This window comes from Hippocampus bargibanti, linkage group LG12, assembly GCF_051943395.1.
Source record: "Hippocampus bargibanti isolate YZ-2025 linkage group LG12, ASM5194339v1, whole genome shotgun sequence".
NCBI classification, from domain to species: Eukaryota; Metazoa; Chordata; class Actinopteri; order Syngnathiformes; family Syngnathidae; genus Hippocampus; species Hippocampus bargibanti.
This window is the reverse complement of record NC_142745.1, coordinates 22,846,923-22,860,673: the sequence shown is the minus strand read 5'-3', so window position 1 is coordinate 22,860,673 and position 13,751 is coordinate 22,846,923. Positions and strand designations below refer to the sequence as shown.

The window sequence follows — 13,751 nt, the reverse complement described above, 5'->3', positions numbered from 1 at the left end:
GACAGGATTGTTTCAGTTCTCACCTTGGCTTATTGTATGCGTGTATTGTATGAAATGTTGGTATTGGGACATTACTGTTGATACACACAGAAAAAAAACGGTTTATTTTGCAATTAAAAACCACCCACCCACCGTGGTCATTGCTCTGAAGTAACCGTGGGGTGTGTGAGAAAGGTTTCCTCTCTTCACTTCTTTTTATTTATCTAGCTCACAGGTGTCAAAGTCAAGGCCCGCGGGCCAAATCCGGCCCGCCACGTCATTTTTTTCGGCCCGCGAAAGCAAATCAAATTCCATGATGATTGCTAAAATCTGAGCCAAAATTTCATATTTTTGGATGTCAACCACAATAAAAGTCATTATTCCTGACTTCAGATTTGAAAACGAGTTATTCATTAATTTGCTGTGTGCTCTATATGTAAGATTTGAAGGGATTTAAACATTCTAATGGGTTCCCCAAATTCATAACGGCCGTCGAGAGGAAACCAGAACTACAATGTGGCCCGCGGCCAAAAATGACTTTGACAACCCTGATCCAGCTATTCAGCTATCTATCTACAGTGTATCTGGCTATCTATCTAGCTAACGAACTCTCTATGTAGCTAGCTATCTGCCTGGATACCTACCTAGCACTTTATTTTCTATCTATTAGCTATCTAGCTGGCTCGCTAGCTATCTAGATATCTAGCTGGCTCGCTAGGTATCTCGCTAGCTATCTATTAAATATCTAGCTGGCTCACTTGCTAGCTAATGGCTAGCTAGTTAGCTTTCTATCTATCTAGTTAGCTATTCTATCTGTCTAACTAGCTAACTATATAGCTAGCTACCTACCTAGCACTTTATTTGCTATCTATTAGCTCTCTAGCTGGCTTGCTAGCTATCTAGCTGGCTCACTAGCTATCTAGTTGTCTTGCTAGCTATCTAGATATCAAGCTGGCTCACTGGCTATCTCGCTAGCTATCTATTAGCCATCTAGCTGGCTCGCTAGGTATTAGCTAACTAGCTTTCTATCTGTCTAACTAGTTATCTACGTAGCTAGCTATCTGCCTGGCTACCTACCTAGCACTTTATTTGCTATCTATTAGCTATCTAGCTGGCTTGCTAGCTATCTGGCTAACTATCTATCTAGTTGGCTCGCTAGCTATCTATTAGCTATCTAGCTGGCTGGCTAGCTAGCTAGCTTTCTAATTAACTCGTTAGCTTTATATCTGTAGTTATTCCGGGTTGCCTGAACGCTGGCGCGCGTGGCTGCCACTGCTCACCCACAGAAAAACTTATCCTGTGACTGTAAAGGCGCTTATAAATAAAATGTATTATTATTATAAAAAAGAAAACCATACCTGATAAATTTTCTCCATTCATCCACAAAAAACAGAGAGACGACATAGAGTACATCTGTGTCCTGAAAACATACAATAAAACAACATTGATGAACAAAGTTCAGCATAGTGACCGTGATCCATTTTGTTACCTGGGGCCACTTGCTGAGGGTTGGTCGGTTTTTCTCATGGAAGAGGTTGAGGAGTTGGTTCTTCTGGTCCAAAGCCATCATTTTACTCACAGCCTCATTGTCCTTTTCTTCCTGTTCCAGCGTCTGGACACATAAAAAGTCGTAGCATTCTGATTCGCTCCTTACTGACAGATTTCATGCAGACGAGGATGCACTGAGCACACTTTTTTGGCACCCAAGTACCATTCTTTGGTTTGAACTTAATTAGTCTCGCAGTGGAGAAATTGACATTTCACAGCAGCAAAGTTATGAAAGGAAGGTGAGAAGAAAGGAAGGAGTAGAAAAACATATTACAGGAGCTGCTGGAAGGGCAGACACTCTCGCAGCGCCATCTTGAAGTCAAAACAACAACAAAATAAAATACAATTGGATTGGATTGGATCAAGCATTTCACAGCAGCAAAGTGATAAAAGGAATGAAAGTAGAAAAACAAAATACATGAGCTGCTGGAAAGGCAGCCACTCTCGCGGCGCCGTCTTGAAGTCCAAATTACAAATGATATGATTTAGTGACAGATTTAAAACAATCGACCAAACTAACGGTTTCAATCGAACTTGTTTGTTTGTCAATTAATTCATTAATTGATGTATTCATGTGTCTATTTGTGTATTTATGTGTGTATTTGTGTATTTGTGTGTGTATCCATGTGTGTATTCGTGTATGTATGTATGTATGTGTGTATGTATGTGTGTTATGTGTGTGTGCATGTGCATGTGTGCGCGCGTGTGCGTGGGTGTGCGTGTGTGTATGTATGTGTGTATGTATGTGTATATACGAGTGTATGTATGTATGTATGTATGTATGTATGTATGTATGTATGTATGTATGTATGTATGTATGTATGTATGTATGTATGTATGTATGTATGTATGTATGTGTGTGCGTTTTTTGTGTGGGTGAGCAGCGGCAGCCACATGTGCCAGTGTTCACTCAACCCCGAAGTAACTCCACGTGTGCATGTGTGCATGTATGTATTTATTTGACATAAAGTAAGGGATGAGTGAGCACTTACTCGACACTGCTGACAGGGACTTTGGTCTTGGTTAAATTCCAGGGCTTTGGGGAAGTAGGCCCTGAGCTTGGTCCAAACTTCACAAGAAACCAGTTTACGCTCAGTGTCCAGAATACTTAGACCTCCTGATGCACAAAGACATGTCGCCAACTCCCATATCAGCAAAATATGAAGAGGCAATTTGTGAATATCTTTTCATACCACATGCTCCATGCGAACATACCGTGGGTGCAGACAATGTCCTCATTGAATGTCTTCATCTCCTCCTCGTTGCCCTCCGAGACCTCAGGACTGCAGTCTACAAGATAAAGGACCACTCAATTCAGGTTGCCACTCATACACAATTCAATTCACACAATGCAGATTGATTCTTCATGTGTGTCATTGAAATGTTGGTCCACTTTTTGCTCTTAGAATATATTCTCCCTGTACACTGCAGTTCACGTGTTTAGAAAAATGTCTCCTAAAACCACGTGTGGATACTAAAACAAAGGATGACTTGTTTTAAAATAAATACAGTGATACCTCAGCTTGCGAACTTAATTGGTTGCCAGAAAGGGTGTGTAAGGCCAAAAGTTTCTCTGCCAAACATTTATTTCCCATAAGAAACCATTACAATGAGAATAATCCGTTCCCAGGGCGCATAAAACATAATTGTCTATGAAATAAGCCTTAAAACTACACAAAATAAACCTTATTTTACATATAATAAATGTGCTACTGTATTGGAATGAAAGAAATAAACCGTACTGTCTAATCAAGTCGTTTTATTGACCTTTGTGATAGTCATTGATGTAGGTGCCTCTTGATGATATCCAAGTGGAGTTGCCATGCTTTCTGGGCGATAATATCCTCACTCACACTATACCCTGCTAGCTGCTTTTCGTTCATCCAAATTAACAAGTTTTTCAACCTCTTTTATTGCCTGAGACCGTTGTTAAAAAACACAGAAACACCCTTAGCCACACATAGCAACCAAGCATACTGGTACTGAGACGCTAAGTCACACAAACGCACACCTTGTTGGTGTTTTTTGATGATATCATTCTTCTGCTCGACCGTCATTTTCTTTCGCGTCTTCTTCGGCTTAGCACTGGCCTGTGGTGGGGTCTTTTTCGCTCCCATAATAGCAAAAGTACTCCACTCGATAGCAAACCACGTCTGCACTCAACAAAATGGGTGTGAAAAACTAGTCTGCCAGCCACCGTGGCGCTGTGTGGTTTGGTTCGTCCGCCGAAAACGAGTTTGTTAGCAAAGATTATAAACTCACGAATTTAATGTTCGTAAGGCGAAAAGTTCGTGAACTTAAGTGTTCGTAAGCCGAGGTGTCACTGTATTTTGCTTTTATGATCAGATCAGCGATGTATTTATTTTTTTAATCATTGATTGCCGTTTGGCTACAAAAAGGCTCCTGGTGTAGAAGCGAGTTGAAATGACCCAATGCTCTTTCTTACCCTGGCTGTTGTGGGCGTGTGAGCCATTGCCATTGCTCTGACCATTGCTGGGTTCACTTTCATGCTCATCCTTGTCCAGTTGCTCCAGAGCTAACTGCCTCCAACTGCGCAAAGAGGCTTTGCCCACCCAGTAACCTTCTCCACTGGAAACAGATACATATACAGATCAATAAAATGATTCTTTGAAAAATATGTTTTAAAACTAAAATAAAACTAACTCAGTCGCTGCCATTCCCAAATGTATTTGGGAATTGAAAATATGACGTGGAGCGCCATGCCCAAATTGGTTTGGGATTTGTTTTTGGTTTGGGTGCCGATAAGGCGTTGGTCAGACCTCCGGCCATGTTTTTTTTTTTTCCTTTTTACGATGGGGCAGCATTTCTCCATTTTACATGTCTGTTCTTTGTGAAAATTCAGTTAATCGGTTATAATAATAATAATAATAATAATAATACATTTGATTTATAAGCGCCTTACAAAACCTTCAAGGTCACTTTACAGTCACAGGATTTTTTTTTCTGTGGGAGAGCAGCGGTAGCCACATGCGCCAGCGTTCACTTAACCCTAAATAACTCAAATAAATAAAAAAACTAGCTAGCTAGCTAATAGATAGCCAGCAGATAGCCAGCTAGCTAACAGATAGCCAATAGATAGCTAGCCAACTAGCCAGCTAGCCACTAGATAGCTAATAGATAGCCAGCCAGATAGCTAGCCAATAAATAGCTAATAGATAGCCAGCTAGCCAATAGATAGCCAACCAGCCAGCCACCATCCAGCTAACAGATAGCCACCCAGCTAGCTAGCTAATAGATAGCCAACAGATAGCCAGCCAACCAGCCAGCTAGCCACCGGATAGCCGGATAATAGATAGCCAGCCAGATAGCTAGCCAATAAATAGCTAATAGATAGCCAGATAGCCAATAGATAGCCAACCAGCCAGCCACCATCCAGCTAACAGATAGCCACCCAGCCAGCTAGCTAATAGATCGCTAATAGATACAATCATTCCCCCTTCTCCCTTGCCCGACCTTCCACTTTCCCATTCAAGCCTTCTACATCTTCTTATCTATTAGCTGTCTGGCTGGCTGGCTGCCCAGCTAGCTATCCCTGTGGCGTGGGATACAGACCATCACAGACTACAAGCCCACTCCACAGACCTGCGAGAACTCCACCACTCTGCTGAACCAGCTTCTTCGCCCGCTTCGAGGCAGACAACAGCACTCCAGCACAGAAGACCCCACCACCTCCCGGCGAACAGGTGCTGACACTGTCCCAGGACAGCGTGAGGCCAACGCGCGAAAAGCCCCGGGTCCCGACGGCATTCCTGGCCGTGTTCTGAGAGACTGCGCTGTGGAGCTCACAGATGTCTTCACGGACATCTTCAACACCTCTCTGAGCCAGGCTGTTGTGCCCACGTGCCTCAAAGCCACCACCATTATCCCGGTCCCGAAGAAGTCGTCCCCCACCTGCCACAATGACTACCGCCCGGTCGTACTCACTCCCATCCTCATGAAGTGCTTCGAGCGGCTAGTTATGAACCACATCAAGGCTGCCCTCCCCCCCACCCATGACCCCTTCCAATTTGCATATCGGCCCAACCGCTCGACCGATGATGCCATCTCCACTGCTCTCCACACAGCGCTCACCCACCTGGAGACCAGAGACTCCTACGTCAGAATGCTGTTCATCGACTTCAGCTCAGCATTCAACACAATCATCCCCCAACAACTCACCAATAAACTGAGCAAACTGGGGATCAGCACCTCCCTGTGCAACTGGCTGCTGGACTTCCTGACGGGGAGACCACAGGCAGTCAGAGTTGGCGACAACACTTCCAGCACCATCACGCTGAACACAGGGGCCCCCCAGGGGTGTGTGCTGAGCCCCCTCCTCTTCACTCTGCTCACGCACGACTGCTCACCATCATCACCTAGCTCCAACCTCTTCATAAAGTTTGCGGATGACACGACTGTGGTGGGCCTCATCAACAACGACGAGGAGACAGCCTACAGGGACGAGGTCAGCCGCCTGGCCACGTGGTGCAAGGACAACAATCTCCGTCTGAATGTGGAGAAGACGAAGGAGATTGTTGTGGACTTCAGGAGAGTGCGCCCCCAGCATGCTCCACTAACCATCGACGGTGCTGCAGTGGAGAGAGTGAGCAGCACCAAGTTCCTGGGAGTGCACATATCCGAAGACCTGTCCTGGAGCCACAACACGGCATCAATGGCCAAGAGAGCCCACCAGCGCCTGTACTTCCTCCGCAAGCTCAAAAGAGTTGGAGCCCCGACCCCCATCACGACCTCCTTCTACCGCGGTACCATAGAGAGCATCCTGACCAGCTGTATCACTGTGTGGTACGGCGCCTGCACCGTGTCCTGCCGTAAGACTCTGCAGCGCATCGTGAGGACAGCTGAGAAGATCATCGGTGTCTCTCTCCCCCCCCTTCAGGACATCTACAACACCCGCCTCACCCGCAGAGCCATCCGGATCGCTGGCGATCCCACCCACCCCTCCCACAGCCTCTTCAGCCTGCTGCCATCGGGTCGGAGACTGCGGAGTCTCCGAGCCAAGACCAGCAGGCTCAAGGACAGTTTCTGCCACCAGGCAGTCCGGAGACTCAACTCCCTCCCAGCCCTGCCCAGCCTGCCCCTTCCCACTGCCACACTCACCGAACTCTGAGTACACGCTACATGCTGTACGATCATCCTGAACTCTATTTTTTGTTATTTCTCATTAGACAAGACCTCACTTCAACCCTTTCTAGTTGTTTGTTTTTGCAATTACGACATTAGGTCACTTTATGTACGTCACTTCCTCACTTTACATATGTCACTACCTCACTTTACATACGTCACTACCTCACTTTCCATACGACACTACCTCACTTTACATACAGAAATTACATGTATTGTCTGTTGTCAATTGTATGTCTTTTTTAGCCACGTTATAGTGCCTTGCATGTCTTGCACGCTGGGTCCGAGAGGACATTAATTTCATCTGTGCTGTATGTCATGCATATTAGCATATTTGACAATAAAGCTGACTTTGACTTTGACTGACTTTGATGTATGTATGTATGTATGTATGTATGTATGTATGTATGTATGCGTGTGTGTGTGTGTTTTTTGTGTGGGTGAGCAGCGGCAGCCACATGTGCCAGTGTTCACTCAACCCCGAAGTAACTCCACGTGTGCATGTGTGCATGTATGTATTTATTTGACATAAAGTAAGGGATGAGTGAGCACTTACTCGACACTGCTGACAGGGACTTTGGTCTTGGTTAAATTCCAGGGCTTTGGGGAAGTAGGCCCTGAGCTTGGTCCAAACTTCACAAGAAACCAGTTTACGCTCAGTGTCCAGAATACTTAGACCTCCTGATGCACAAAGACATGTCGCCAACTCCCATATCAGCAAAATATGAAGAGGCAATTTGTGAATATCTTTTCATACCACATGCTCCATGCGAACATACCGTGGGTGCAGACAATGTCCTCATTGAATGTCTTCATCTCCTCCTCGTTGCCCTCCGAGACCTCAGGACTGCAGTCTACAAGATAAAGGACCACTCAATTCAGGTTGCCACTCATACACAATTCAATTCACACAATGCAGATTGATTCTTCATGTGTGTCATTGAAATGTTGGTCCACTTTTTGCTCTTAGAATATATTCTCCCTGTACACTGCAGTTCACGTGTTTAGAAAAATGTCTCCTAAAACCACGTGTGGATACTAAAACAAAGGATGACTTGTTTTAAAATAAATACAGTGATACCTCAGCTTGCGAACTTAATTGGTTGCCAGAAAGGGTGTGTAAGGCCAAAAGTTTCTCTGCCAAACATTTATTTCCCATAAGAAACCATTACAATGAGAATAATCCGTTCCCAGGGCGCATAAAACATAATTGTCTATGAAATAAGCCTTAAAACTACACAAAATTTGGACTCATTTCAACTTTATTGATAGTGTGTAGACTGCAAGGTTAAAATATCCCATCAATCAGGATCCATAAATAACCCGCACAAGCCTTCTGTACACTTGATGCAAAAAGCTATCAACCCAGCTAAACAGAACACAATTAATGAGGAACTAGGTAAAATTATCGCAGAGAAAGCACGGCAACTTCACTCGGATATGGTCAAGAGGCAATCTGGAAGTTCCACATCCATTGATGATTTCAAGGCTAGCCACGGATGGTTCGAGAACTTTAAAGGCCAACCAACACCATTTTTTCGTTTCCTAACTGTCATCAGAAAAACGTTTCATAGCATCTAAAATACCCAAAACACACAGGCTGATATTTTTAGTCAAATGCAAAACACCAATAAAAGTGACTTCAAGTGTCCAAAATATGCAAAAAAATTGAGCTGCGAATTGTGGATTTTCAGAAAGTCCCCCCCCCCCCCCAGTTTGTGACGTCACGCCAAGAAGTCTTACCTTGCTCAAGAAACAAAACAATGGGCTCACAGAGTTCAGATTCGGAGAAGATGCTTTCTTGTTACTCGTCCAGTTATGAATATGATTCAAATAGTTCTGAAGAGGAAAGCATCAATGTTTGCAATCGATTAAAGGAGTCCTCCCATATCAATTTGAGGCCTTAATGACAGCAATGTAGCACTAAGAAAATGCAGAAGATGGCGCCCAAGCTCCGTTGAAAATGGGCTGATTTGTCTGATGGGAATTTGTGTCAACTAGTATCAAATAGTAGTCCTGGTGCAACACACAACGATTCACCATCGCGTTATTGATGTGTTTCCTTCTAATTTCGCCATCAACACGGATCAACACGAAGTTTTCAGACTAAACAAAGTACCGCAAAATGCATTGAGTGTCGCTTTCTCGGTCAGGGGCGTTCTAAACGTGATGTCACGTGGGGATCGTCATCTACTCGAAAACAAGACTTCCTGAATATTCAACGCGAGTCTTCAAACGTAAAATATAGCTATATGCCGTGGAATCTTTGTAAAATACGCTCAGTAAAAGTCATCTGAAGTGATTTTACAAATTATGGACACAACTTGTCCGGAGGCGTCAGTTGTCTTTTTAGCGTCGTGCAGGGATTCATGGTGTCATTCGTCATGGTGAGGCAGCAAGTTCTGACGATAAAGCTGCCAAAGCTTACAGGAATCATTCTTCAAGTTGGTGGAAGAAGAAGGCTACGTTCCTCATCAAGTGTTTAATGCTGATGAAAGCGGCCACTCCATTCCATCAAGCCATCAACGACCATCACAAAGGTCAATAAAACCACTTTATTATAAAGTATAGTTTGTTTCTTTCATTACAATACCATCGCACATTATTATACATACCAAAAGGAATATTTTGTGTAGTTTTAAGGCTTATTTCATAGAAAATTATGTTTTATGCGACCTGGGAACGGATTATTCTCATTGTAATGGTTTCTTATGGGAAATAAATGTTTGGCAGAGAAACTTTTGGCCTTACACACCCTTTCTGGGAACCAATTAAGTTGGCAAGCTGAGGTATCACTGTATTTATTTTAAAACAAGTCATCCTTTGTTTAGTATCCACACATGGTTTTAGGAGACATTTTTCTCAACACGTGAACTGCAGTGTACAGGGGGAATATATTAGAAGAAAATTAGAAAGAAGAAAAGTATGTTTTATGGTGACCTGGGAACGGATTATTCTCATTTTTCTGGTTTCCCATGGGAAATTAATGTTTGGGATACACACTTTTCGCCTTACACACTATGTCTGGGAACCAATTAAGTTCGTAAGCCAAGGTATCACTGTAATTTATTTGCTTTGAAAATGTCCAATGTGCTGCAACAGCTCTGACATCGTTCCCGTTAGCCACTAAATTGGAATCAACAACAGCAGTTTGCTGCAACCAATTGTCACGACCCTCCATAGACTTATCAGAATCAGAATCAGAATCAGAATCATCTTTATTGCCAAGTATGTAGAACACACAAGGAATTTGTTTCCGGTAGAACACGCTGTACTAGTATCGTTGTCAAAAAAACTGCTAAGTGGCACTATACAGTTCTATTTTGGCTACTGCTGGCTACCATTGTTTCTTAAAAAAACTGGGGAAAAAAATGCTTGTTTGCTGCTTAATTTTAATATCTTTTAGAGTTTGACTCCTCTTCTCACTCTAAAACCATCCGCCATGTTGGATGTAAATCCTGCAAAGCACCATGGGTAAATGAATATTCCATTCCCAGGGCGCATAAAACATAATTGTCTATGAAATAAGCCTTAAAACTACACAAAATAAACCTTATTTTACATATAATAAATGTGCTACTGTATTGGAATGAAAGAAATAAACCGTACTGTCTAATCAAGTCGTTTTATTGACCTTTGTGATAGTCATTGATGTAGGTGCCTCTTGATGATATCCAAGTGGAGTTGCCATGCTTTCTGGGCGATAATATCCTCACTCACACTATACCCTGCTAGCTGCTTTTCGTTCATCCAAATTAACAAGTTTTTCAACCTCTTTTATTGCCTGAGACCGTTGTTAAAAAACACAGAAACACCCTTAGCCACACATAGCAACCAAGCATACCGGTACTGAGACGCTAAGTCACACCTTGTTGGTGTTTTTTGATGATATCATTCTTCTGCTCGACCGTCATTTTCTTTCACGTCTTCTTCGGCTTAGCACTAGCCTGTGGTGGGGTCTTTTTCGCTCCCATAATAGCAAAAGTACTCCACTCGATAGCAAACCACGTCTGCACTCAACAAAATGGGTGTGGAAAACTAGTCTGCCAGCCACCGTGGCGCTGTGTGGTTTGGTTCGTCCGCCGAAAACGAGTTTGTGAGCAAAGATTATAAACTCACGAATTTAATGTTCGTAAGGCGAAAAGTTCGTGAACTTAAGTGTTCGTAAGCCGAGGTGTCACTGTATTTTGCTTTTATGATCAGATCAGCGATGTATTTATTTTTTTAATCATTGATTGCCGTTTGGCTACAAAAAGGCTCCTGGTGTAAAAGCGAGTTGAAATGACCCAATGCTCTTTCTTACCCTGGCTGTTGTGGGCGTGTGAGCCATTGCCATTGCTCTGACCATTGCTGGGTTCACTTTCATGCTCATCCTTGTCCAGTTGCTCCAGAGCTAACTGCCTCCAACTGCGCAAAGAGGCTTTGCCCACCCAGTAACCTTCTCCACTGGAAACAGATACATATACAGATCAATAAAATGATTCTTTGAAAAATATGTTTTAAAACTAAAATAAAACTAACTCAGTCGCTGCCATTCCCAAATGTATTTGGGAATTGAAAATATGACGTGGAGCGCCATGCCCAAATTGGTTTGGGATTTGTTTTTGGTTTGGGTGCCGATAAGGCGTTGGTCAGACCTCCGGCCATGTTTTTTTTTTTTCCTTTTTACGATGGGGCAGCATTTCTCCATTTTACATGTCTGTTCTTTGTGAAAATTCAGTTAATCGGTTATAATAATAATAATAATAATAATACATTTGATTTATAAGCGCCTTACAAAACCTTCAAGGTCACTTTACAGTCACAGGATATTTTTTTCTGTGGGAGAGCAGCGGTAGCCACATGCGCCAGCGTTCACTTAACCCTAAATAACTCAAATAAATAAAAAACTAGCTAGCTAGCTAATAGATAGCCAGCAGATATCCAGCTAGCTAACAGATAGCCAATAGATAGCTAGCCACTAGATAGCTGATAGCCAGCCAGATAGCTAGCCAATAAATAGCTAATAGATAGCCAGCTAGCCAATAGATAGCCAACCAGCCAGCCACCATCCAGCTAACAGATAGCCACCCAGCTAGCTAGCTAATAGATAGCCAACAGATAGCCAGCCAACCAGCCAGCTAGCCACCGGATAGCCGGATAATAGATAGCCAGCCAGATAGCTAGCCAATAAATAGCTAATAGATAGCCAGATAGCCAATAGATAGCCAACCAGCCAGCCACCATCCAGCTAACAGATAGCCACCCAGCCAGCTAGCTAATAGATCGCTAATAGATACAATCATTCCCCCTTCTCCCTTGCCCGACCTTCCACTTTCCCATTCAAGCCTTCTACATCTTCTTATCTATTAGCTGTCTGGCTGGCTGGCTGCCCAGCTAGCTATCTAGTGGCTATCAGTAGCTATCTATTAGCTAGCTATCTATTTGAGTTACTTTTGGGTCGAGTGAACGCTGGCGCGTGTGGCTGCCGCTGCTCACCCACAGAAAAACTTTTCCTGTGACTGTAAAGTGACCTTGAGAGTTTCAAAAGGCAGTTAGAAATCAATTGTATTATTATTATTATTATTATTATTATTATTATTATTATTATTATTGTTGTTGTTGTATGATTACCTGATGTTACGCTTGACCAGATTGGAGACTTCCTTGTGGTCCTCGTGAAGTTGATTCTTGAGCCGTAGTACCCTGCATCGCTGTTCCACGCACTCTCGGCATAGAGTGGAGTCTGCAGTTTCAGACAAGTAGCGTGTTCCCGTCACACATTTCTCGCCTGAATCATCCCAAAACGACTTCCATTTAGCAGCAGTTTGTCTTTGTTGTACCATCAAGCCTTGGGCCTCCACCGTAGCGCTCGTAGAGGACCTGGCCAGCCGTCTGAGAAACCCTCTTGGCATCTCCCACTTTGTCGGGATGCAGTTTGCCGTGCGAACACACAAAGTGGGAGTTGTCGATTGTCTTGGTGGCCGTCGAGTCATCTAACCACTTCTTCAACCAATCCAGAGGGATGAACTCGTACGCTTCTCCTTCAACCGCAATCAAAAACAACATAAAACACTTTGAATTCAAATCAAAGAATGACATCACACATAAAATCAACAAACATTTTCAATTTTCTTGAGTTACGACACAATCAATCCTGTGCTATTTTGATATTTGACGGTGTTACAGAGAAAACGAAGACAAGAGACTTTGCACAATATTTATTTCTGGTCTCTACTTCAACCGACAGTGATACCTCGGCTTACGAACGCCTTGGCTAACGAACTTTTCGGCTTACAAACGTTAAAATTGACGAGAATTTAATCTTGGCATACAAACTATTTTTCGGGATACGCACGGAGCGCAACAATGAGTGATGTATCGTTTGTGAATGAGCCTGTTTTACAAACAAGGAAATAGCAGCTGACTTTTTTTGTCCTCTATTCCCCACCCCCAGTCTTCGGTTAAAGCCGCATGTGATTGGTCAAGAACGCAGCAGTGAGGAGGGGGAGGGGGTTTACAGAAACACAGCTGCAAATTAAAATAGGCAGGAGGAGGACAGAGAGTGAGAAAATGGATAGAAAACACAGTGAAATTTGGACTCATTTCAACTTTATTGATAGTGTGTAGACTGCGAGGTTAAAATATCCCATCAATCAGGATCCATAAATAACCCGCACAAGCCTTCTGTACACTTGATGCAAAAAGCTATCAACCCAGCTAAACAGAACACAATTAATGAGGAACTAGGTAAAATTATCGCAGAGAAAGCACGGCAACTTCACTCGGATATGGTCAAGAGGCAATCTGGAAGTTCGACATCCATTGATGATTTCAAGGCTAGCCACGGATGGTTCGAGAACTTTAAAGGACAACCAACACCATTTTTTCGTTTCCTAACTGTCATCAGAAAAACGTTTCATAGCATCTAAAATACCCAAAACACACAGGCTGATATTTTTAGTCAAATGCAAAACACCAATAAAAGTGACTTCAAGTGTCCAAAATCTGCAAAAAATTGAGCTGCGAATTGTGGATTTTCAGAAAGTCCCGCCCCCCCCCCCCCCCCCCAGTTTGTGACGTCACGCCAAGAAGTCTTACCT

At 43.2% G+C, this 13,751-nt stretch overlaps 1 protein-coding gene across 1 annotated transcript in view; it reads right to left on the bottom strand.

The window, feature by feature from the left end:
• The window catches only part of usp48 (ubiquitin specific peptidase 48), a 48,534-nt gene that overhangs the window by 16,426 nt on the left and 18,357 nt on the right, over positions 1-13,751 (bottom strand). The window contains exons 12-18 of the mRNA XM_089010461.1: positions 12,492-12,692; positions 12,283-12,394; positions 10,973-11,115; positions 7,449-7,523; positions 7,226-7,350; positions 1,469-1,591; positions 1,338-1,399 (exon numbers count right to left, since the gene is read on the bottom strand). Of these exons, the coding sequence (XP_088866587.1) occupies positions 1,338-1,399; positions 1,469-1,591; positions 7,226-7,350; positions 7,449-7,523; positions 10,973-11,115; positions 12,283-12,394; positions 12,492-12,692 (841 nt within the window). The remainder of the gene's footprint in view (positions 1-1,337; positions 1,400-1,468; positions 1,592-7,225; positions 7,351-7,448; positions 7,524-10,972; positions 11,116-12,282; positions 12,395-12,491; positions 12,693-13,751) is intronic.